This window comes from Musca domestica, unplaced genomic scaffold, assembly GCF_030504385.1.
Source record: "Musca domestica strain aabys unplaced genomic scaffold, Musca_domestica.polishedcontigs.V.1.1 24, whole genome shotgun sequence".
NCBI classification, from domain to species: domain Eukaryota; kingdom Metazoa; phylum Arthropoda; class Insecta; order Diptera; family Muscidae; genus Musca; species Musca domestica.
This window is the reverse complement of record NW_026712272.1, coordinates 8,121,838-8,149,058: the sequence shown is the minus strand read 5'-3', so window position 1 is coordinate 8,149,058 and position 27,221 is coordinate 8,121,838. Positions and strand designations below refer to the sequence as shown.

Genomic DNA, 27,221 nt, shown 5'->3' with positions numbered 1-27,221 from the left:
CATATATTTAAAAGAAAACTTATGGCAAACATTAAAAAAGCATTAAAAATTAGTTGATGGAATTTAAACAATGTATATTTTACAAATTAGAAGGCCTACAAGGTTGCTTGCTTGTGAAAACAGAAGTTAAAAACGTAAAATAAAAGATGGCGGTATGTGTGTAAATATTCTACAATTTCATAATCAACAGCTTAAAGTATGGGCTTATTGGTCAAGAGCATAAAATCGTTAGTTTTTCCGAACAATATTGTGAAATACATCGAAATCTATAATATGCAACATTAACTGGATATTCCTAATCAGAGGGTAGAATGGCAAGTTAAAATCAACAGATTAAATAATTTCTATGGATAATTTATAACTGCAGTATTTTTTATGATTTTTAGTAAGCAACACTGCCTAGGAACTGATGATTATATGTAGAAACACAACTAATTTTTGAATACTCCCTGTGGGATTCCCAAGATTGTCCATGTCCAGGTTCGTATTATAAACTTGAAATCAAATTATTGCGTATCTTACACAATTAAATTTTACTTTTTAGGGCATACTATTTTGATGAATTGGGGCAGCGTTCCCTGTTACAAAGTACTGAGTAATTGTGACGTTCTTAACATTGAAGCCTTGTAACAATTTTTCGCACCGGAGAAGGAGTTCAGATCTTAGAACAGTGCAACAATTCCCGTTTTTTAAGTCTCTGGATGTTCAAGGATACTTATTGGTCTACAAATGTGTAAGTGTGCTACGGTGTCCTGTGAAACTTGAGGAGTACTCCGAACTTTTGCCAAATTGTGTCTGTATGAATGATCGGGAGGACAATTAATTCATTGATGATCGAGTGGTGCTCCCGAACCTTGCAAAATTTCCCAACACTTTTTAAAATCGGTACACATCTCGACCACTGAAGTTTTGTGGTATTTGCTCTGTTTCAGAACCTACAAGGATCTACTAATTGGTCCTTTGGCTTTGTCATTTAAGGCAGACTTGTTCAACCTGTTCCTATACCAAAATGTGAGGTCTTCGAGTTTTTGACGGAAATGTTTAATTTGCTCTTTATCCATAAAACCTAACCTAAGTCTTCCATTCATTGAACATCGCAAAACCTAAAGAGTTGCTTCGCTTGGCCAAAAGTGGTGAACTGCCAAATTTTGTTTTCTCCTCTCCGATGAGAAAACATTCGCCAAAGTAGTCCAGCAGTTGGTAAACAAACAAAATTATCGTGTTTAATTGCCTAAGAGGTCAACTGAAAATGTGCACCTTCGGTTGGCCACCAGAACTCAAGCGCCGGCCATGGTGATGATGTGGGCCGCCATAACAACCGATAGTCCCTCTCCGCTCGAATTAATCGACCGTGGCATCAGAATAAATGTCGAATATTATTGCGAAAATATTCTGGAGGGTGTATTAAATCCTTGGGCACCCAAACATTTTGGCCGCAGACCTTGGACATTCCAACAGGACTCAGCACCATCGCACTCAGCACGTGTCACCCAAGAATGGTTACAAAATGAGGTTCCTCGCTTTATTTCCAGCGCCACCAAAATCTATTGGACTATTGTGTCTGGGTTATTTTGGAAAGCAAGGTTGGCACTTAAAAATACCCAAGTGTCGGTCACCTCAAGCAAGCGCTTCGCCGGGAATGGGCCAAAATACCGCAGAGCAACATTCGGGCAGCGTGTAACGGTTTCATTGGCCGTTTGAAGGCCATAATTCGTGCGAAAGGTGGCCAATTCGAACAAATCTAAACTTATTCTAAAATTTGATGCTTTTTCCGACATTTTTTGCTTTTATTAATTAAAATTAAAAAAAAAAACAAAATATAAAAATTATAGCCTTTGACTTTGTTGCAGTTTTTTTATCTCACCCTGTATTTTTATCCACCCAATATTAAATTATATAATTATAATTTATCTTCTAGAATAGCCATTTGGTGCCGGCTATCCATAGAAGACCTTTGGAATTTTCTACTCACTGACCGTGTTATATCCACCGTGTTATATCGGCCGAAAACCCAAAAAAAGTTTTCTTAAGATACTCTATTCAGAGAAGATCTTTAAAAGGTCTTCTTTCTATAAATTGATATCTCCTCAAAAAAAAAAAAATTATCTAAAAATCCTATATCCATAAAAGACACTCAGAATGTATTATTTTTAAAGAAAACCTTAAGAAGTCCTTGCATCCAAAAGAGTGCTTTAAGAATGTCCTCCTATTAATTGCACGTTTTGAATTTTCTACCGTCTAAAAAGCTTCATTTTTTTGTTTTCAACAGGTTCAATTTGTTATGTTTCCCCATGCCTGCCACCTACAATATACAATTGTCAATTTGACAGATTTTTATTGTTGTTTTAACAAGTTCTTTTATTACTTCCATACTAGCGTCTACCCTCATCCTCATTCGTCATTGGTACTATTAAAAACCCCCTCAACAACATGCTGTTTTAGTTTACTCAATTATCCTTTCATCCCTTTATGTTGTTATTTTCATAACAAAACATAAAATGAGAGAGCTTAAATAACCAATGAGAGAGAGACAATAGACAGGACAATAACAAATCATGTAACTCTCAGATGTTACTTCCACAATCCACAACGACAGAGACGAGAGAGAGAGAGAGAGCAAGTGCTTTGCAAAGAGTAAAGTCGCAGCAAACATAAAAGGCGGCATTATGTAAACAACAACAAAACGTTACAAGGACATGTCATGCAGTTTGCCACTTTGAAGCATGGTTGGGCAAAAATAATCAATAGCAGTAAAGCATAAGAGCGCTCGCCGAGGAAGAGGAAATGTAATTGAGTTTAGTGTGTAGTGGATGTCAGAAACAGACGGAGAGTGAGTGTTGCGTATCGAACGATACCAGACAGACATTTGACATTTTCATAAATTGGTTCGGGATTTTCATGGATAATAAAAAGGCGTTTTCACAGAGTTTCTCTTGAAATGCAAGGAAGTAATAAACTAAGTGAAATAAAAATAAATAATTAATAAATTTAGGAGAAAAATCTCACAGCGAAGCATTTACATAAATATTATCCCTGCATTCGTTAAAGTGTATACCAAACAAAACGTCGAAAAACGAAAGGAAATTCCCTTTGCCCCTAACCAACCAACCTACCATACAACAAAGAAAACGTCCTAATTTAAGTTCAAAAACACTTCGAACAGAGAAGATTTAATAAAAACGGAAAAGTTTCTATAATTGTTATTAATTATGTAGTGAAAATGTGTTAACTTTTCCCCAAGTTCTCCTGAGAAAAATTCATCGAAAAAAAGTTTTCAATAAAATTGAAAGAAACATGGTGGCCGATGAAATGTCTGGCGATTCCAGCAATACGGTGAAGGAACGCCCTGTTTTTATACCGCCACGTAAACGTCAAACGAATAAAAAATCAAATGGCACACAAAATTATGTGGACCACATAGCCAATGTACAGGTGAGTGGTCAATTTTTGTTGGTGTTGAAATGGAATTTAAATAGAAAATAAAAGTGAAATGTTTTCGTAAGTGCAACAAAAAAGGATATTTAAATTGAGGATATTTAAATTAAAGATATTTAATTAATATTTGAAGTGTAGTTTTAAAGGAACACTTTTAATGGCTTAAACAATAATTTGTGCACCTCCTCTCTGTTATCTAATATTCTATAACTCAATTTATCTGCATTGCATAGATTAAATTGATAATTTATGAGTTTATCAATAAAAGTGATGTTATCTATAAAATATCTAATTTATCTGCGCTATCTCCATAATATAGCTCTTTGCCTATATTATCTGAATAATGTAGATACATTATCCATGCTGTTCGGATAATGTAGATACATTATGCGCGTTGTTTGGATAATGTATATACATTATCCACGCTGTTTGGATATTGTAGACACATTATCCACGCTGTTTGTATGATGTAGATACATTATCCACGCTGTTTGGACAATGTAGATACATTATCCACGCTGTTCGAATAATATAGATACATTATCCACCTTGTTTGGATACTGTAGATACATTATCCACGCTGTTTGGATAATGTAGATACATTATCCACTCTGTTAGGATAATATAGATACATTATCCACCTTGTTTAGATAATGTAGATACATTATCCACCTTGTTTAGATAATGTAGATACATTATCCACGGTGTTTGGATCATGTAGATACATTATCCACGCTGTTTGGACAATGTAGATACATTATCCACGCTGTTTGGACAATGTAGATACATTATCTCCGATGTTTGGATAATTTAGATACATTATCCACGCTGTTCGGATAATGTAGATACATTATCCACACTGTTTGGATAATGTAGATACATTATCTACCTTGTTTGTATGATGTAAATACATTATCCACGCTGTTTGGATAACGTAGATACATTATCTACGTTGTTTGGATAATGTATATACATTATCCAGGCTGTTTGTATGATGCAGATACATTATCCACGCTGTTTGGATATTGTAGATACATTATCCACGCTGTTTGGATAATGTAGATACTTTATACACGTTGTTTGGATAATGCAGGTACATTATCCACGCTGTTCGGATAACGTAGATGCATTATCCACGCTGTTTGGATATTGTAGATACATTATTTACGCTGCTTGGACAATGTAGATACATTATCCACGCTGTTCGAATAATATAGATACATTATCCACCTTGTTTGGATACTGTAGATACATTATCCATGCTGTTGGGATAATGTAGATACATTATCCACGCTGTTAGGATAATGTAGATACATTATCCACGCTGCTTGGATAATGTAGATACATTATCCATGTTGTTTGGATAATGTATATACATTATCCACGCTGTTTGGACAATGTAGATACATTATCCACGCTGTTTGGACAATGAAGATACAATATCCACGCTGTCTGGACAATGTAGATACATTATCCACGTTGTTTGGAAAATGTAGATACATTATCCACGCTATTTGGATAATTCAGATAATTTTGGTACATTATCTGAATGATGTTCAGACATCATCCGGGGTAAATTATCAACCGCAGATTTTTTTTCTCAATATCTCTCTCTCTCTCTCGCTCAAGTAAGGCCCGTTTTTAACCTCATTTCCTCTTTATCTTCCTCTCTTTGCAGAATCGCCAAAAACTCTCTCCCTCAAACAATGGCCTCGAAGAGGATCTTCTCAATACGAAACTGCTGATAAAAAATAAACAACCACTGCCACAGATACCGGTCAAAAACGCCGGCGATTCCAGTAGTGAAATCAAATCGGCTGCCCAGTCGGTGGACAATATCTATGTCGATGATAATGAGTTGAATAATTTCGAAAGTGTTTCACAGGGCACCAAGTCCACAAATCGCCACGAATCATCAACGGTCACTCCCAGTAGCTATTCGGAGAGTAGTCTGGACGTGAAGCTAAGTAAATCTCATGACTGTCTAAGTAATCGTTCGTCGTCCAAGAAACGAGTGAACATACGAACCGACTTACCCCAATTGCGTAGTGAACGTAATTCACCCGATCAGGCGGCCAACTATGAGGATTTGGAATCGGGCGAGACAAGTGTGCTCAATACCTATGACCATTCGTTGGAACGATATCAAACGGCCAGAAAGTCAATGGACAGCACAAATTATTTAACCATGACGGGCACCATAAAACGTGGTCGTAAAAAGGGGCAAAGTTTCGATCTCCAGTTGAACATCAGCCGCGATGAATTGGAGAAAATCAATGCAGTGGCCATTAGCACCGTTCAACAGAAGAGAGAGAATCTCTGCTGCAAATGTTCGCTGAATACGGGCCTACATATTCTCGTACTTTCGCTGATATGTCTGCCCTTTGTGTCCCTAATAACGGCAATTTATAGTTTCTACATTGGCACCATTACCTGGTATAATGTTTTCAATTATCTGCATGAGGAGAAATCGATAATTGTTCGTTTGCTAATGTCACCCATACTGGTGGCAGCATATCCTGTCTATATCCTGGGCTGTAGTATTGGTTTGGCCCTGTATGCCGGATTTGCACAGCTGAGTTTTCAATTTTCCAGTTGGTTCAATGAAATTGCCGATATCGAGAAAGGGTTCTACGGTTGGCTTTGTTCGCTGCTGAACTTGTCCGATTGCAGTCCCTATGAGGTGGTAATCCTAACGGATATACGAGATGAACCAGTGTTGGGTGTACCACCACGTTTGGAAATCCAAACATCCAATGAAGAATTGACACTATAAGGTAAAGCGATGGCAACCCTAGTATTAAGAGAGAGAGAGAGAACAATACTAAATGAAATAAGGGGAAGTCGGCATCTCTCTCAGTCTCAATTTCTCTGTGGTGAAATGTGTAATTTATCAGAGATGGAAAGTTTGAATTATGGGAAATTTGTTAAAAATATTTATTGATTCTAATAGGGCAAGTAATACACCGATATTTATTTCAAAAATTCCTCAAAATGTAAAAATATTTAAATTCTATTCCAAACACTACTGTCTGCCAGTCCGACAATTAAAATTACGTTATAAAGAATAAAACTTTAAAATTTTGCTAGAAACTGATATTATTCTTATGTTCAATATCTCCTAATTTTCGATATCTTCTAATTGACTGTTTATACCCTACACCACAAGGTGGTCAGGGTATTATGTTTTTGTTCGTTTGTTTGTAACAGACAAAAGGAAACGAGATAAGCTGGGAATACATAAAGCGCTTATTTGACTGGCTTAAGTCATCGGCTGGCTTCTTCGTAGAGGAACAAAGGAGTTTTAGGTTTACTTAGTTCGATTTTGACCCTAGGCTCCTTTGTTTATTTCCGAAGAAGCCAGCCAAATAAGCGTTTTATGTATTCCCAGCTATACTTCCTTTTAATAATCTGCCGTCTGTCTGTCCATGTCGCAATTATTGCCCGATCGAGATGAAATTTTCCACAAGTAATTCGTTTGACCCAAGGACGAACCCTATTGAAATTAAGGATAATCGGTCAAAATTTTGATATAGCTTCCATATATATCTACGTCCGAATTGCCTTTTATTGTGCACCAAACGTGTAATACCCGCGCAAATAGTATGAAATTTTGCATATACGACCAAATAACGCTTGGAAATAAGGATGCCAAATATGATCGAAATCGGTTCAGTTATAGATATAGTTCCCATATATATTGTTCTTCCGATTTATTATTTTCTCCCTCCGCAGCCGTAATATGCACTCTGTAATAATGATATTTGGGAAAATGTATCACATACAGCTCAGAAATACCTTTGCCAAATTTTATCGAGATCGGTTCAGATTTGGATATAGCTCCATATATTTATCTTCGTCCGATTTTCTTTTTATACGCAACAAAGTTCAAATGGGATGGAATAAATAAAATGAGGCTAGAAACAAGTTTGTCAAATTTTGGTGAAAATCGGTTCAGATATAACTGAAGCTTCCGTATATATTGTTCAACCGATTTTTTATATTTGTTCGCCACAGCCGTTATATGCTTTCCTTGACAACGATATTAGGGGAAATCACGCCAGAGACTAAACGATATGCTATAGAAAAGTAAAATTTGGCATAGAGTTCTCTTTATTGTATACAAACAGCTCAAGTTCGAAGATGAGCTATATCGGTCAACGTATCGTATAGCCCCCATATAATTGTGAAATGCGATATTCTCTATTTTGACAACTTTAGCCACTTTTTCAAAGGCAAGCCTTTAAAACTCAGATTCTATTGTAGATTACGTGTTCTACCTTCTATGGCAGAATATAACGGTAATTCCAATATTCGGTATTTTGGCGATTTTTGCCACATTTTCTAAGGGACTTACTTAAATGTCGTTGTTTTAATCTCGTAAAGGGGTTTACTCCTGTAAAAGATCAATTGCTTCAAAGCCTCCATTCTAACTTTCCAAATGATGTAGGGTATAAAAAATTCGGCCCGACCAAACTTTTCTACTTTTTATTTTCGTTGATCGGCAAATGAAAAGAAACGCACCGTCAACTGTTTTTGCTCTTGCGACGAAAGTACTATAGTAGAATTTGAGGGCATCTCAAGCAGGCTTGAGTGACACTTGAAGCAATGCCGAACATAAATGGTGGTGCCAATTTCCTCGACTAGAAAATATCGCTTTCAAAGTGTAGCTTATCTGTGTTAGATGGGATTATAACAGATTGAATTACATCGACGCTCCCCAAATTTAAGGGTCGATTATCAAATATTAAACAGTACGAAGGATTGATTTTGTTAATGGGAACATAACATTTGCTCTGTTCCAGAACTGCAAGAATGTAAAAAATATTTACTACGATAACCGATTTTTCCTTTATGATATCGAAAAAAAAATTGAAAATTCTGCAAGTACTGGAACCAAGCAATTTTATTTAATTAATTTTGCATATTGGAAATAGTTCCAATTAAGTCCATGCAGTCCTGAAGATCAAGAAGTAAAATAGCAGTAAGTTAACCCGACCGAACTTTTGATAACCTCCACCATTTGGAATTTTTCAAAAATATAAAATCCGTTAAAAATTCTGTTAAAATATCAAAAACGGGGTCTATACGAAGACGTAGATCTGCATAGGCAAATTTTGTCATAATCCATTGCAATCTTCAAATACGAAACTTGAAAAAAATCCTGTGAATATTGTACCCAAAATCATCAAAATACCGAATATAGTGTGGTACTGATCTATGGAGCCTATACGTAGAACTGGACCTGCATAGGCAATTTTCTGACATAGATTGTAGTTCATATTACGAACTAGAAATTTGAAACAACTTTGGTGAATAATGTTCCTAAAATCGTCAAAATATCGGGGGGTACCGTTATATGCGGCCTATGCGGACAATTTCATTGAAGAATTTGGCTATTTTGAAGGGTGTAACAAATATTCCGAACCCACAATCAAACATTTTTTAAGCTCAAACAAACAAGCATACCGAGCTGTCATTCTAAAGGTGAGAGTACACAAAAAGCTTTTTTGACCCACCACCATCTTTAAAGTTTTTTTTTAAAAATATCAAAAATAATTTAAAAGATATCAAAGTTTTTAATTTTCACGTTTTCAGTAATTCAAACTTCCCCACCCTCATCACATTATGTTATACATAATTTCAACTATCCATCCCAGATAATTGTCTTAAACAAACATTTTGACTTTCCATCTCTGGTATTTATTTGGTGTAAAATAATGTGAGCGATTTTTAATGAGAGCGAGAGAGTGATCATAGAGAAGAGCTACACAGAGAAAAATTGGACAGAAAATATAATTGATTCAGTCATTACCGTCATAATAATATAATACCAAAACCAAAAAAACAAATTCAAGTGATATTCGAATATATTTTAAATGTCAATAAAACAAAACAAACAAAAAAACGAGAACATTTATTAACATAGCAAAAAACATATTAAGGTAACCATTGTGGTTTCTTTTTTCCATTTTAATGATCCAAGAAGTGTGATATATCAAAAAACATAAAACAAAAAGACGATGAAATATTTATATGTGAAAATTAAAAAAAAAAAAACAGAAACAAAAACGAGGTTACAAATTTCACTTATCCAAACCCGGAAAACATATACCAAAAATTTCCAAACCAAAAAAGTTCGAATTCCTTAAAGGCAAACAAAAAAAAACTATTTACTATTATTTTAACTAATTAAATTGCAGTATATTTTATTAAGTAAGAAACAACCAAAAAAGAATAACACAAGCCAATAATTAAATTCCAAAGATAACTAGGATAAGAAACGCATAAATTTACACAAGAATTGTATTTAAACATACGAAGATAAAAAAACACGAGATAAACACAGCTTAGCTAACCAAATACATATAATAATAAAATTTATAATAATATTTATAATAATAATAATAATAATAATAATAATAATAGTAATAGTAATATTTATAAGATTAAAATTTAATTTAATATATACGTTCTTTTTTCGAAATCTTCGGTAATCCCGGTGAGATTTTCTGTACCTTTTTAGGTTATATGTTCATGTATAACATATAATAAATCCAGTGGATTTTATCTGTCATTTCCATTATGTATACGTCATGGCAGAAGAATACAGGTAGATGCTTCAACGCTTGGGAGCATTCATATGTCAAAAAAAAAAATTAAGTGTTTTTTCAAATATATTTTTATATGTTTTCTTATACGACGTCATTCGGAGGCTATTATAATTCGCGCTTTTCAACAATTTTTACAAATTTAAATTATTTTTCATTCAACATTTTCAATTCCAAAATTGGTTTGACAGTTCATTGTCCCAGCCGCTGTGTCGACGCGTCTACCTATATTCTTTTACCATGGTATACGTCATATCTTAAATCCAGCGAATTCTATTTGACATATACTCAATTGACAGCTGTTATTCACTAGACAAGCCGTATAAACTTCTATGTCCACAAAGCGCTCTGTCTTGGTTAACATACCGAATAATGTATGGAAATATACTTCAAATAAATCATGAAAGATCTGTTATATCGGTAATAGTATGTTTACATTCTACTGGTTTGAATAAATTCAGTGAATTTTAATTCAGAAATGTAAACAGACTATATAAGATCAAAACACGAATGGTAGAAGAATACAGGTGGTCGCATCGACACAGCTGCTGGGACAATGAACTGTCAAACCGATTTTGGAATTGAAAATCTTGAATGAAAAATTATTGAAATTTGTAAAAATACATATTTTTATCTCCTCCGATTTGCGTCGTATAGGAAAACGTATAAAGATCTACTTATTTTTTGACAAAACACTTTAAAATTGTTGACATATTAATGTTTCCAAGCGTTGTTGCATTTACCTATATTTTTCTGTCATGAAAAAACCGTAGAAGTATACAGGTAAATGCATCAACGCTATAAGTGACAACATTGTTGTATTTTCACCCCCAAGTCATGATTGAAACTTTGATCTGGTTTAGCCCTAATGAATAAATTATAATATGAAAATATACGCCAAATACATAATTATAGATAAATTATGTCAATAATAGTAATAGTACGTTTACATTATCTTGGTTGGGGTAAATCCTTTTGCTTCTTTATGAGGTTCAATGTAAACAGGGTATGAGAGAGGTACGCAAGCATTGCAGAAGAATACAGGTAGATGCATCAACGCTTGGGAGCATTGATATGACAAAAAAATTTAAATGTTTTTTCAAATATAAGTAGATTTTTATATACTTTCTTATACTACGTCATCCAGAGGCTATTAAAATTCGAGTTTTTCAATAATTTTAACAAATTAAAATAATTTTTCATTCAACATTTTCAATTCCAAAATTGGTTTGACAGTTCCAGCAGCTGTGTCGACGCGTCTACCTATATTCTTCTACCATGTACGCAAGCATGCATGGCAGAAGAATACAGGTAGATGCATCAACGCTTGGGAACATTGATATGTCAAAATATTTCAAATGAGTTTTTTAAAAATGAATAGATTTTTTATAAGTTTTCATATACGACACCTATCGGAGGTTGTTATGATATGCATTTTCAAGAATTTTTACAAATTTAAATAATTTTTCATTCAACATTTTCAATTCCAAAATTAGTTTGACAGTTCATTGTCCCAGCAGCTGTGTCGGTGCGACTACATGTATTCTTCTACCAAGCATGCAAACGTGACCATAGAATTTTATTGATCTTGAACAACTTTTAATACATTCAAATCTAGGTCTACACTTATTTTATAAAACGTGAATAATTTCCGCCTAAGTGCTGACGTTCATATGAAAGTTTTAGTTCACTGGAGCGTATAACTGCTGCCATAAATTATACGCAACATGATAGCATGGATTTTACAACGATTTCCAAGGGAAAGATCTGTCACATGTAATAATATTATGCGATGGGATTTTATAAACAAATCTTTTTAATTTTTTCTATGAAGTTCAAAATTCAGTTTTAAGAGCATGACATGGTAAAGTTATAAAGGTAATATCATTTCAAATAAGCATATTCATCTCTGCATTTTCTGTAATTTACCTTGTCAACTTTCACTGTATGGAAAGCGTGTTCCCATCTCTGATTTGTGTGTATACATTGGATATGTTAAAAAAAAATTTTGACAATTGAGATGTCAAATGAATAATTTTGAAAAAAATTGTAAAAATATGACTACATGACTTTAACTTCTTAATTCTACCACGGGGCATGGCAAAATGAACGAATTGAGACTTGCGATGCGTTAAATGTTATTATTGAAACAACGGGGAAACGAAGACAATGTTGAGCGTTATCTAGCTTTGCAATGCGCTTGAGCGTTAACGCGAGTGGTGAAAAAACGCTCAACGCTTTTATTCTGCTTTGTCCCTCAAAGCGGAGACACATTCGCAGCCATAACCAATGATCTCGAAAAAGTACAGTTTAAATTTTGATCAACAATTAAAAAAAAAGAATGTTAAAAAAAACTAATAAAAACAATTACGAGTATTACAAAAAAGAAAACAAACATTCTCCTATGACCAATGTAACAAAATTACGTTCCAGTTAAGCATTTAAGTATAATTTTGTAACAAAGTTTATATTAGAAAACGAAAAGAACAACAACAAAAAAGTAAGCATTTAAAACGCAATACTGTGTTGCATTTAAATTCAATAAATTTATTTGAAATTGATTTTTATTATAAGAAAACAAAGAATTAAAACAATAAACAAAGAAAAGTTAATATACTAAGTATTTAAGGCAGACAGAAACCTGGATGAATAAAATTAATATCTAACAAAAAACTTATCAAATCAAGCCAAAAAATAAATGAATAAAACTTTTTTAATCTAAAACATAATAATCGAATATTGTTTATTTTATTTTAGTCGAAGGTAAATCGTAATAAAAAGCGTTCCTGTGGTTTGACATTTTCTCGAAAAAATAAATGAATACAAGTTTTTAATCTAAAACAAATTATTATTGGGCTAAATTTTAAGGTAACCCATAATCAAAAGCGCTCCTGTGGTTTAACATTTTCCAAAAAATTGGCGAATAAAACTTTTTTAAATCTAAAACAAAATAACAGAATATAGTTTATAAGTACAATGGATTTATAAATACAAATTCTGACAATGAGATGGTGTCAAATGAATAATTTTTGAAAAAAAAAAAATTGTAAACATATGATTGCATGACTTTACCTTTTACCATTCTACCATAGGTTAAACTATAAAGCCTGGTAAAGTTATTTGAAATTAGCATATCCATCTCTGCATTTTCAGTAATTTAGCTTCCTAAATTTCACTGCATAGAAAACAGGTTCTCATCTCCTATTTGTGTATATGCAACAGATCATGGTAGAAGAATACGGGTAGATGCATCAACGCTTGGGAGCATTGATATGCCAAAAAATAATTGTTTTTTCAAATATAAGTAGATTTTTATATACTTTCTTATACGACGTCATTCGGAGGTTATTATAATTCGCGTTTTTCAAAAATTTTTAAAAATTTAAATAATTTTTCATTCAACATATTCAATTACAAAATTGGTTTGAAAGTTCATTGTCCCAGCAGCTGTGTTGATGCGTCTACCCATGGCAGAAGAATACAGGTAGATGCATCAACGCTTGGGGTCATTGATATGTCAAAAAAATTTAAATGTTTTTTTTTTTCAAATATAAGTAGATTTTTATATGTTTTCTTATACTACGCCAGTCGGAGGCTATTATAATTCGCGTTTTTCAACAATTTTTAAAAATTTAAATAATTTTTCATTCAAGATTTTCAATTCCAAAATTGGTTTGGCAGTTCATTGTCCCAGCAGCTGTGTCGACACGTCTACTTATATTCTTCTACCATGCGTCTACCTATATTCTTCTACCATGCATTTTCTTTTTATTGATTTCAGAGTGGGGTACACACTATCAGCCATTTTAAGTATCTACTACAATATTTGGGTATTTTTAATAACAATTTTATTTAAATTTTTAATTTAAAATTAGAAACGCATTTGAGTATGCGATTTACAAATAAAATATAAATTTTCTGAAATTGTTGACAATATAGCGAAATATATTGGTGTTTTTCTACTTATTTCCTCAATTTTCCCGCCAATTGCTCTCGCCTCCAAACACTAGCTGCAGCTTTTATAACCTGCCCACCAACTGCATTACAAAACAATGTAAAAACAAATCCTAATACCTGCTGTTTTCACACTCAACGTAAGTGCACAACAGATGATAGATAGATAACTGGCCCCTTATCAGTTTCTTCCTAGTTTTTTTTTTGCTAAATGACCTTCTTAACATTGGAAATTTCATTATCATTTGATTTTTTCTAAGCCACCTCTGTATAAGAAATGATCTACACACATACAAACATAAATATTTATTTGATCTATTTTTATAATGGCAAATATTGTATGACTATAAATATATAGAGTTTATTTTTTATGGCAACAACAATTCCACTTTTTTTATTTGAAGAAATTCAGAGACATAAAACGACAAATACACATAAGCACACATAAGGTGATATTTGCATTTTAATAAGTTTGACATATCTATTAGAAAGAGATGGAACGGAGATGGCGCTCTTATCTAAGTTGTAGTTGTAGCAGTTATTAGGGTGGTTCGGTTGGAATGCAATTATTTACAATGCATGAAAAAAAGCGGTAAATATGTTTACACATACGAAATCATGGTAGCAGAATACAGGTAGTCGCAGCGACACATTTGCTAAGACATCGCAATGTCAAAACAATTTTAAAATTGGCAATTTTGAATGAAAAGTTATTGAAATTTATAAAAATTGTTCAAAAATACATATCATAACATCTACGGTATACAGACTGGGACAATGAACTGTCTAACAAATTTTACAATTGAAATTTTTGAATGAAAAATTATTCAAATTTGTAAAAATTGTTGAAAACGCATATAATAATATCCTACGATTGACGTCGTATAAGAAAACATAAAAATATACTTATATTTGAAGAAAAAAAAATTAAAATTTTTCAAATATCAATGTTCCCAAGCGTTGATACATCTACCTGTATTCTTTTGCCATGATAATATCCTCCGATAGTCGTCGTATAATAATATATTTAAAATTGACAATTTTGAATGAAAAGTTATTGAAATTTATGAAAATTGTTCAAAAATACATATCATAACATCTACGGTAAAAGAATACAGACTGGGACAATGAAATGTCAAACAAATTTTACAATTAAAATTTTTGAATGAAAAATTATTCAAATTCGTAAAAATTGTTGAAAAACGAATATAATATCCTACGATTGACGTCGTATAAGAAATATAAAAATCTACTTATATTTGAAGAAAAAAAATTTAAAAATTTTCAAATATCAATGTTCCCAAGCGTTGATGCATCAACCTGTATTCTTTTGCCATGATAATATCCTCCGATAGTCGTCGTATAATAATATATTTAAAATTGACAATTTTGAATGAAAAGTTATTTAAATTTATGAAAATTGTTCAAAAATACATATCATAACATCCACGGTAAAAGAATACAGACTTGGACAATGAACTGTCAAACAAAATTTACAATTGAAATTGTTGAATGAAAAATTATCCAAATTTGTAAAAATTGTTGAAAAACGCATATTATAATAACCTCCGATTGACGTCGTATAAGAAAACATATAAAAATCGACTTATATTTAAAAAATATTTAAAAATTTATAAATTTATTTAAAAAATATTTTAAAATTGACATATCAATGTTGCCAAGCGTTGATGCATCTACCTATAACATTTAAAAATTTTTGACATATCAATGTTCCCAAGCGTTGAAGCATCTCCCTGTAATCTTCCACCATGTTCTCAACTATCAATTCTAATGCGTCAAATAAAATCCGCTAGATTTAAAGCATACGCAATGGTATAAAACCATGGTAGAAGAATATAGGTAGACGCATCGACACAGCTGTGACGAACTGTCAAAACAATTTTGGAATTGAAAATGTTGAATGAAAAATTATTTAAATTTGTAAAAATTGTTGGAAAACACCAATTATAATAACCTCCGAATGACGTCGTATAAGAAAACGTATAAAATTTTTTTTTTGACATATCAATGCTCCCAAGCTTTGATGCATCTACCTGTATTCTTCTGCCATGAATAAACCGTTGAAATCCATTGGATATCGAATGTGAAAACGTGCTTTAAGATTATAAGTGAAGCATGGTAGAAGAATGATTCTTCAACACTCGGGAACATTGATATGTCATCATTTTTGAAATGTTTTGTCAAAAATAATCAGATTTTTCTATGTTTTCTTTTATAACACAAATCGTCGATAGTTATGATATGCATTTGTTAACAAGTTTTACAAATTTCAATAATTTTTCATTAATTTTTTCAATTCCAAACTACTTTTGACAGTTCATTGTCCCAGCAGCTGTGTCGATGCGACTACCTGTATTCTTCTACCATGATGTGAAGTTTAAAATTAAAGATTTTTGGATTCAAAATTTCCCTCTGTTGCCGTTTTTACGCAACTGTAAACATTTATATTATAACCTAGGTGAGGAAGTCCTCGCCCTTTCATTTTAGTAGCATCAGTCCAAACGAACTCACTCCAACCCAATATCTAATTAACAGCCTGTTCCACGATCTCGAAAGAAAATTTGTGCGAACGAAGGCTACTCACTCACTTTCGCATAAGAATGCGTTCCACTAACTTTCGTTCTTTCTTTCGCATAGCCTTACGTGATTCAGTGTTGCAAAATATTTTTTGGCAAAATTAATCGCGAAATAAGGCAAAAAAAGCGCCAAATGTCTAATTTAAACGCGAAAAAGCAGCAGTGGCTCTGTCTCAACTGACAGTTCAGTTGTAAACAAACAAATTGTAAATAAACAAACAAAATAAAATTTCTAGTGATTGTGTTCAGATTATTTGTGTTCTTAAAAAAGAAAAAAAATGAATATTTCTGTAGCCCTATTTTTTTTGGATGATGAGGAGGAGGTTCAAATTGTGCCACGGAGGCATTTAAGAGATGCTTCGAATTTATTTGAAGTACCTAACAACCAGTAAGTATGATTGTATTTTTACATTTTTGAAATAATAAAAAAATGATTTTTTCTAGGTTTGTGTCTTCCAGTGGTCTTCATGGGATTGCCTGCTGCTTCCGAAAATTGGCACTCCTCTGGCGAACTTAGGATTCTCCCCCATATACTCAACTAGTGCCCGCAGCTGTGTAGTTTTTTCGTGCTGGAATTGAGAAAATAAAAAATATATATTTGTTGTTCACAGAATAAATTGCATTTATTATTTTTACTTACATTTTTCTTTCCATTTTCAATCAAGGAATGTTTATGTTAAAACAATTTTCCTTAATTTTTATCATTCGACAGCAAACACACAAGTGACTGATTTTGACATTTGTGTTCGCATGCGTACGAAAGAAAAAAGATAGTGGAACGCAAAATTACACTGAAACGCTTACGTTTTCGTTCGCTTTGATTTTCGTGCAAATTTTCGTTCTGATGGATTTTAGTGGAACGGAAATCAGCTGTTTGTCGTGTAAAAGTTGTGCGAACGTGTTCTTTCGACATCGTGGAACAGGCTGTAAATCAACGCCGTTCTCTTAGAAAGACCCCATTGGAAAAATATCAATTATATTTAATATTAAACATTCATAAATATTTTAAATTCAAAATCTAGACCTTAATTGAAATTCCAAAATATTTTCTATAACACAAATTCAATTGATTTCTTCTCTTACATTTGGTTTCTTCTCCTACACATTCCCCACAGGGTACTTTTCTCCCAATAGAGCTTTAAATGTTCTAATAAAATGCCATTCAGATTAAGTCACATTAAACAAAAAAAATTATAATTGTAAAAATCATCATTTACCAAATAAATTTTGGAGGAGGTGTCATGGTGGAAGAATATAGGTAGATGCATCAACTATTGAGTACATTTATATGTTAAAAATTTTAAAATGTTTTTTTTTTTTTTTTTTTTTCAAAAATAAGTGGATTTTTATAAGTTTTCTTATACGACGCCAATCGGAGAATGTTATGATATGCGTTTTTTAACAATTTTTATAAATTTGGATAATTTTTCATTCAATTTTTTTTTTTTCATTGTCCCAGCAGCTGTGTCGATGCTACTACCTGTATTCTTCTACCACGAGTTTGATATTTATTTGTTTATGTGCCGTTACACTGATAAAAAACCAACTGGCTGACATTATTATATACTTTTTCCCATTGTAGAATAATGCAGGTAGTCGCATCGACACGGCTGCTGAGACAATGAACTGTCAAACCAAATTGAAAATGTTGAATGAAAAATTAATAAAATTTGTGAAAAATGTTGAAAAATACATATCATAACAACCTCCGGTTTGCGTCGTATAAGAAAACTTATAAAAATCTACTTATTTTTTTTATTAAAAAATTGTTGACAAATCAATGTTCCCAAGCCTGTATTTTTCTACCATGCTTTTTGTAAACAATGATATGTCAAAATTTGTCCATGTTTTTTTCAAAAAGGAATAGTTTTGTATATATTTTCCTATACGACGCCAATCGGAGGTTGTTGTGTTATGCATTTTTTTTAATAATTTTTATAAATTTAAATAGTTTTTCATTCCAAATTTGGTTTGACTGTTCATTGTACCAGCAGCTGTGCAGATGCGACTACCTGTATTCTTCTACCATGACAAATACGATATGTTTCTGTATTTATTAAATTCAGAAGGTTAAGATAAGCAATATAGTAGTATGTTTACATAAGAGCCTTTGCAACGATAGCCACCTTTATGATTAAATAACTCCATATTAAAATGCTTTAAATTACTCAACAAAACAACTTAGTCTCTTTCCCATTTTAACGGCACCAACACTACTCTCACGAGAACCAGAAATATTTATTGCAAAATTGCATAATAATAATAAGAAGAAGCGACGAAGCAAAACAAAAGCCCAAAAACATCTAAGCAATTGAATTTATATTTCAGTTGTTAATAAATAGAAGACGAATACGGTTCGGTGCGCTTAAATAGTTTAGATTGTTTTTCGGGAATACTACAGAAAGAAAATAAGGAACACAACAAACAAAATGGCAAAGGATAATCTAACAGCTGTTCTTTATGGAATTGAAGACATGAGATTGGTGAGTAAGCGGTGTCAAAAGGGAAATGTGACAAAAAACAATAGTGAATTGGGGAAACAAGTTAACTAAATAGATTTATTGGTGAAATTGGCGCCGGCCGTGGGCGTCTAAATCTATGAGGCGTAATAATTTAACAATTTATAAAAGACAAATTTATTTTTATTGAATACAATTCCTCACTTGTGGGTTTTCAATTGAACACAAATGTGGGATGAGTAGTGTGTCAGTAGTTATCAAGTACGAAGTTTATCGTTTTGAAATCCTGAATCGATTAATTCCAAAAATCTTTAAAAATTTAGCAGAATTTTATTCCTCAGATATTTTATTTAAAAAAAAGTGATCTGTTCTAGAACCTGTAAGAGTGCAAAGAAGTTAAGGTGAGAATACATAAAACGCTTTTTTATGGCTTCCTCATAAAAGAACAAAGGATCTTAGGGTTAACATGGTCTAAAATTGAACTAAGTCAACCTAAAGGTAAGAGTAAAGGGCTAAGTACATAAGAAGCTTGAAGTCATGGCACGGCCTATTTTGTGACATTTCACAAAGGAATTACAGAGCCGCACTAAAATCCTGCCGTCGTTTTCCATTATAATTTGGCATTAATATGCCTAGCCATGACTTCAAGCTCTTTATGTATTTGCACCCTAACGTTTTTTTTTTTTTGACTGGCTTAAGCTGGGAATACATAAAGAGCATATTTGGCTGGCTTAAGTCATCGGCTGGCTTTTTCGGAAATGAACAAAGGAGCCTAGGCCCAAAATCGAACTAAGTCAACCTAAAACTCCTTTGTTCATCTACGAAGAAGCCAGCCAGTGACTTAAGCCAGCCAAATATGCTCTTTATGTATTTCCAGCCTTAAGTCATCGTCTGGCTTCTTCGTAGAGGAACAAAGAAGTTTTAGGTTTACTTAGTTCGATTTTGGTCCTACGCTCCTTTGTCCTTTTCCGAAGAAGCAACTCGATGACTTCAGCCAGTCAAAAAAGCGTTTTATGTATTCTCACCTAAAAAGCTGCTTTGGTCTTTTACGAAGAAGCCAGTCGACGACCTAAGCCAGTGAAAAAATATTTTATGTACTCTCACCTTTACTATCATGACCGAATAAGTTACAAAACTAGTAGATTCTTGCAGGTTCTGGAACGGAGTAAAAGTATGAACCGTATTTGTTCACTGGTTATAAAATCTCATAAAACTACAATGGCCAGTTTTGAAAAAAATTATTTAATTGTTGGAATTTGGTTATTAAGTACATATGAAGAATTTTTTCCCAAAAAAAAAAAAATCTTTCGCATTATCCAAATATTGAATCTTTTAAGGATAATTATTAAATCATGTTTACACACAGGAATTTCAACTGTCAATTCCAGCGCGTTTACGTCTACTCTGAATCCAGTGGATTTCATTTGACATATGCGGATAAAATTGCGTTTAAAATTTGCACTTATGAAATATCCTTGAAAAAATGTTCTCAATTTAGGCCCAATTTTATCGAGTTTTGAGTTTATCGTTCAAAAAATGCAAAAGGAACAATTTTTTTTAAATAATTTTTTGAATATCTGTAATTTATAATCGGTTCCGAAATGCAAATGTAAACAAGACCTTATATTTATAAAAGTAAATGACGTGACGTAGAAGAATACAGGTAGATACATCAACGCTTGGGAACATTGATATCATTGATAAAACTTTTTTTTTAAAAAATAAGTACATTTTTATCTGTTTTCTTATACGACACCAATCAGAGGTTGTTATGATATGCATTTTTCAAAAAAAAATTAAAAATTTCAATAATGTTTCATTGAATATATACAATTCCAAAATCGTTTTGACGGTTCATTGTCTCAGAAGCTGTTTTTATGTGACTACCTGTATTCTTCTATGATGACGTGGACATTTGTGGCACATTAGCAGTAAACAAATTATTTGGCACCAGAAATCTATAAAATATAAACTAAACAGGTATTGTTTATATTTTAAATTCTATAACAATTTCTTGGCTAGACAGTGAAATGAAAATTTCGTCATGACGTATAAGTGTTGATGTACTCAATGCGGGCCATGGTACAACTAAATATATATATTGAGAACATTTAGTGATAAAGATGTACCCAACGGCGAATTGAAAACGACAACACGTATGCGTCATTACTTTAGTATTTGTCTGTTCCAAAACTGCAAAAATATATAAAAAAAATTTCTACTACAATATTCGATTTTCTCTTTATGAAATCGAAAAAAAATGCAAAACGAGTAGATTCTTGAAGGTTCTAGAATAGAGCAATTGTTAGTGGCAGTCGCTCATTTGCTCAACAATTATCGTAGAAAATGCAGGCAGAGACATCAACGCTAGGGAGCATTGACATGTCAAAGTTTTTATTTATTTATTTTTCTTTGTTTTTGAAAAATACGTTTATTTTTATAAGTTTTCTTATACGACACCGACCGGAGGTTGTTATGATATGCATTTTCAGCACTTTTAAGAAATTTGAATAATTTTTCATTCAATTTTTTCAATTTCACAGCAGCTGTGTAGATGTGTAGATTTTATGTTTGTCTTTTTTTTTTTTTTTTTTTGAAAAATAAGTATATTTTTATAATTTTTTTATACGACGCTGATCGGAGGTTGTTATGATATGCATTTTCAGCACTTTTTACAAATTGGAATAATTTTTCAATTTCAAATTTGTTTGACAGTTCATATTCGCAGCAGCTGTGTAGATTTTATGTCATTTTTCTAAAGATGCATTTAAAGTCATCTTTCTAGACATGACTTTTAAGTCATCTTTATAGAACCATGGTAGAATAATACACGTAGATGCATCAGCGATTGAGAACATTGATATGTCAAAAAATTTTTAATATTTTGTCAAAAATAAGTAGATTTTTATGTTTTCTTACACGACGCAAATCGGATGTAGTTCCGATAAGGATTTTTCAACAATTTTTACAAATTCCTATTATTTTCCATTCATCATATTCAATTCCAAAATCGGTTTGACAGCTCAGTGTCCCAACAGCTGTGTCGGTGCGACTACCTGTATTCTTCTACCCTGTTCTAGAACTATCGTTAAAGTCTCTTTTCTACAGATTAATTTAAAGTCATCCTCTAGAGGTGACTTTTAAGTCATATTTCTAGATGTAACTTTTAAGTCATTTTTCTAGATGCAACTTTTTTGTTATCTTTTTAGAGATGACTTTTAGGTCATCTTTCTATAGAAAACTTTTCAGTCATCATTGCAGAATTTATTTTCGAATTATCAGAGGTGACTTTTAAGTCATGTAAGTCAACTTCGGAGAATTGGATTTAAATGCCGTATTTCAACTGTCAATTCCATGATGTTCATACGACAAATGAAATCCACTGACAGCTGAAAGCCTTTTGAATCGTGACTTTTATGTCATCTTTCCAGATGCGATTTTCCTGTTATCTTTTAGAGTTGACTTTTGGGTATTCTTTCTATAAAAAACTTTTCAGTCATCATTTTAAAATTGATTTACGAATTATAATTCTAGATGTGATTACTAAGACATTTTCTAGAGGTTACTATTAAGTCATGTAGGTCAATTGAATTTAAATGCCGTATTTTAACTGTAAATTCCATGATGTTCATAGTCAAATTAAGCCGTTGGTTTATATTTCTCGACATGACTTTCACGTCATCATTCTAGAAATGAATTTTAAGTAAACTTTTCTTTCTGCCAACTTTGCAATTTCGATACCATAAAGGTAAAATCGGTTATCGTATTAAAAACATTTACAGCCTGTTCCACGATCTCGAAAGAAAATTTGTGCGAACGGAGGCTACTCACTCACTTTCGTATAAGAATGCGTTCCACTAACTTTCGTTCTTTCTTTCGCATAGCCTTACGTGATTCAGTGTTGCTAAATATTTTTTGGAAAAATTAATCGCGAAATAAGGCCAAATAAAGCGCAAAATGTCTAATTTAAACTCGAAAAAGCAGCAGTGGCTCTGTCTCAACTGACAGTTCAGTTGTAAACAAACAAATTGTAAATAAACAAACAAAATAAAATTTCTAGTGATTGTGTTCAAACTATTTGTGTTCTTAAAAAATAAAAAAATGAATATTTCCGTGGCCCTATTTTTTATGGATGATGTGGAGGAGGTTCAAAATTTGCCACGGAGATGATTGATGATTTTTTCGTGCTGGAATTGAGAAAATAAAAAAAATATATTTGTTGTTCACATATTAAATTGCATTTATTATTTTTACTTACATTTTTGTTTCCATTTTAAATCAAGCAATGTTTATGTTAAAACAATTTTCCTTAATTTTTATCATACGACAGCAAACACACAAGTGACTGATTTTGACATTTGTGTTCGCATGCGTACGAAAGAAAAAAGATAGTGGAACGCAAAATTACACTGAAACGCTTACGTTTTCGTTCGCTTTGATTTTCGTGCAAATTTTCGTTCTGATGGATTTTAGTGGAACGGAAATCAGCTGTTTGTCGTGTAAAAGTTGTGCGAACGTGTTCTTTCGATATCGTGGAACTGGCTGTTATATTCTTGCATGTCTGGAACAGAGCATTTCTATAAACGACTCCCTCTAGAGATGACTTTCTGGAATACTTTTAAAGTTATTTTTCAAGAGATAAATTTCAGGGGTGACTTTCATCATTGTTGAGATAACTCTTAGGTCAGCGTTCTACAGATGACTTTTCAGTCACCAGTCTAGAAATGATTTTCAAGTACTTTCTACACGTGACCTTTAAATCATTTTTCTAGAGATTAAATAATCTTTCTAGAAATCACTTTTAAGTCATCTATTTAAAATATCTTTTATGTAATCTATCTGTAGATGGCGTTTACATTGCCCGTTTTTAAGTCGTCTTTATTTATGACTTATGCAAGTAATTTTTCTACAGACGAGATGATTAAAAATCTCTAAAGAGATGACTTTTAAGTCATCTTCCTAGAACTATCGTGAAAGTAATTTTCCTAGAGAAGAACTTCAAGTCATCTTTCTAGATGTTAAGATATCTTTGTACAGATTAAAAGTCTCTCTATAGATGACTTTTCGGTCTTCATTCTAGAAATTATCTTTTTAGAGGTGACTTTTAAGTCATCTTTGTAGATATGACTCTTAAGTCATCTTCTCAAAATGACTTTTATGTAATCTAACTGTAGATGGCGTTTATGTTGCCTGTTTAAAGTCGTTGTTATTTACGACTTTTCAGTCATTTATTTTTTTTAACAAATTTTTAACACTTTTAAAATGTTTACAATATTTTAATAATATTTCTTCTTTTTTGATTTAGGAACAACGTCCAATTCCGGAAATCTCTGACAACGGTAAGTTCATTTCATATATTCTCCTAATTTTAGTATCAAATATCGTTCATATTCCCTTCCTTATCCACAGAGGTCCTTTTGGCCATGGATTGCGTTAGCATTTGCGGTTCCGATGTCCATTATTTGGTCAATGGTCGCATTGGTGATTTCATTGTCACCAAACCAATGATTATTGGCCATGAAGCTGCCGGTGTTGTGGCCAAGGTGGGAGCTAAGGTTAAACATCTTAAAGTTGGTGATCGTTGTGCCATTGAGCCCGGAGTACCATGTTATATTTGTGATTTCTGCAAGGGAGGTAGCTATAATCTCTGCCCGGAAATGAAATTCTGTGCCACTCCACCCTACGATGGCAATTTGACGCGTTACTATAAACATGCTGCCGATTTCTGTTTCAAACTACCCGATCATGTAACAATGGAAGAGGGAGCTCTCCTTGAACCACTGTCGGTGGGTGTACATGCCTGCCGTCGTGCCGGTGTTGGTTTGGGTTCCAATGTTTTGATTTTGGGTGCCGGGCCAATTGGTCTGGTCACTTTGTTGGTGGCCCAGTCAATGGGAGCCTCGAAAATTATGATTACCGATTTGGTGCAACAACGTTTGGATGTTGCCAAGGAATTGGGCGCAACTCATACATTATTGATGAAACGTGATGATATACCCGAAGAAGTCGCTAAACAAGTGGAATCGCTTATGGGTGTCCAGCCGGATAAGACCATCGAATGCTGTGGTGCAGAGACAACAACACGTTTGGGCATTTTTGTAAGTTTTTCGAAGGGAGGGAGAGGTGTTTTACAGATGAAGTTGTAATGTTTGGAATATCTTTTTCTAGGCAACCCGTTCCGGCGGCTGCTGTGTTATTGTTGGCATGGGTGCTCCTGAGGTTAAGGTGCCATTAATCAATGCCTTGGCCCGCGAAGTTGATATTCGTGGTGTTTTCAGATATTGTAATGAGTAAGTTAATGAAATATGTTTTACCTTCCTCTTGGAGAAGTTTCCTTATGGTTTTTTTTCTAAAGAAGGTCTCTATTATGTCAATTTCCCACAGAAGACCTTCTATATATTAAGGAGCTTTTCAAGGTTTTCAATTTATAGAGGACTCTCTGAAAGAATACCTTTGAAAGGTTCATATATTCCATCTAAAGTTTATATAAAATACCTGCCCAAAGTAACCTTTATTTGTTATCTCTAACTCTCATGTGCTTCTCTTTTCCAGTTATTCCGCTGCCTTGGCCCTTGTGGCATCCGGTCGTGTGAACGTCAAACGTTTGGTAACCCATCACTTTGATATAACCGAAACGGATAAGGCCTTCGAAACGGCACGCAAAGGATTGGGTGGAGCCATCAAGGTCATGATTCATGTTCAGCCCAAGGATACTAACAATAAGAAATAAAATTATTTCATTAAGCTACATATGTAAATAACAAATACAACAACCAGAAACATTGTTATCTACCCTTTCCAAATGTAAATACATTTCATTATATTTAACGTTAATAAATTGTTTTTGTAATCAATTATCACAGCCATATCTAATAAATTGTTTTATTCGCAACTTATAAAAATCTGGTTATCACCAATTGGCTAATGACCCAACACTTTATAATGTATGCATATGTGTGTATAATTTTAGTGATAATAATGCCTACATTAAGATGGGGAAGCAATTAAGTGATTTTTATTGTTATAACACTTAGAGGTTATCAATGCCAATGTGGTGGGATAGGTTGCTCTTATCAGTCATAATGAAATTAAGTTTTAAATATTTTTAGATTAAGTTTCGAAATTGACGTATTCAATAAAATTAAATTATGATAAGAATAAAAATTCATATAATGCAAGCACTTTGATTTACTGACCTTCACCATGAATGGAGGACATATGCAGATGACTTTGATGGCAATGTCAAAGGTCTTCATAAAGCATTTCTTTTTTTATAAATAATAAGATTTTTTCGAGCTTTAGGCCATTTTCGGATTTATTTTATTGATTACAATAACAAATTATTACAAAATTACTGTTAAGTAAATCTGACTATTTTATGTAAATATTGCCCATGAAGATGTAATTTAAATATTGGGAACATCTTATTGTAATCAAAAAAATAAATCCGAAAATGGCCTAAAGCCGGAAAAAATCTTATTATTTATAAATCAAATAAAAAGGCCGACAACCATTTCTCAAGACCATTTCTCAAGATTTCATTTTTTTCTAGAAAAAAAAAATTAGAAGAAATATTTCTTCTTTTCAGTTTCTTCTTTTAAAAACACATTCTAAAGGCTAGTTTGGAAATCATCTTTTTGGAGTCATATTTAAGTGACTTTTTCACATTTATATTTATTATTTTTATAGTATAGTAATATATAACATACCTATGCAATATTTATACTAAATTTATATTTGAAATATATAAATTTATTTAATTTACAGTCTAATCAGATAGTTCCTTTCATTCATTTAATTTTGGCTTAAATTTTTTGGAGAGCGCCTAAAAGTATGCTTTAAATATGCTCCATATAAGTATGAGAAAGACAGCCTGTTCCACGATCTCGAAAGAAAATTTGTGCGAACGAAGGCTACTCACTCACTTTCGTATAAGAATGCGTTCCACTAACTTTCGTTCTTTCTTTCGCATAGCCTTACGTGGTTCAGTGTTGCTAAATATTTTTTTGGAAAAATTAATCGCGAAATAAGGCAAAAAAAGCGCCAAATGTCTAATTTAAACGCGAAAAAGCAGCAGTGGCTCTGTCTCAACTGACATTTCAGTTGTAAACAAACAAATTGTAAATAAACAAACAAAATAAAAACTCTATTGATTGTGTTCAAAC

The 27,221-nt window shown here is 32.6% G+C and overlaps 2 protein-coding genes and 2 long non-coding RNA genes across 4 annotated transcripts; 3 read left to right on the top strand and 1 right to left on the bottom strand.

The window, feature by feature from the left end:
* The first annotated feature begins 2,641 nt into the window (after positions 1 to 2,641).
* On the top strand, positions 2,642 to 6,247 carry LOC101895400 (uncharacterized). Its single transcript, XM_005191484.4, has 2 exons — positions 2,642 to 3,432; positions 5,114 to 6,247. Exons 1-2 carry the CDS (start codon positions 3,295 to 3,297, stop codon positions 6,209 to 6,211), a joined length of 1,236 nt encoding a protein of 411 aa, XP_005191541.1. The 5' UTR covers positions 2,642 to 3,294; the 3' UTR covers positions 6,212 to 6,247.
* A 10,308-nt stretch (positions 6,248 to 16,555) lies between these two features.
* LOC131802767 (uncharacterized) lies at positions 16,556 to 17,193 on the top strand. Its single transcript, XR_009342378.1, has 2 exons — positions 16,556 to 16,985; positions 17,042 to 17,193. It is a non-coding gene; the product is annotated as an uncharacterized LOC131802767 (long non-coding RNA).
* Positions 16,944 to 17,527, bottom strand: LOC131802766 (uncharacterized). Its single transcript, XR_009342377.1, has 2 exons — positions 17,238 to 17,527; positions 16,944 to 17,166 (listed from the first exon to the last, which is right to left on the bottom strand). It is a non-coding gene; the product is annotated as an uncharacterized LOC131802766 (long non-coding RNA).
* Positions 17,528 to 18,917: 1,390 nt separating this feature from the next.
* LOC101887985 (sorbitol dehydrogenase) lies at positions 18,918 to 25,924 on the top strand. Its single transcript, XM_005191438.4, has 5 exons — positions 18,918 to 19,080; positions 24,362 to 24,395; positions 24,466 to 25,154; positions 25,225 to 25,346; positions 25,609 to 25,924. The coding sequence occupies exons 1-5, from the start codon at positions 19,027 to 19,029 to the stop codon at positions 25,784 to 25,786; spliced, it is 1,077 nt and encodes a 358-aa protein (XP_005191495.1). The 5' UTR covers positions 18,918 to 19,026; the 3' UTR covers positions 25,787 to 25,924.
* The last annotated feature ends 1,297 nt before the right edge of the window (positions 25,925 to 27,221 follow it).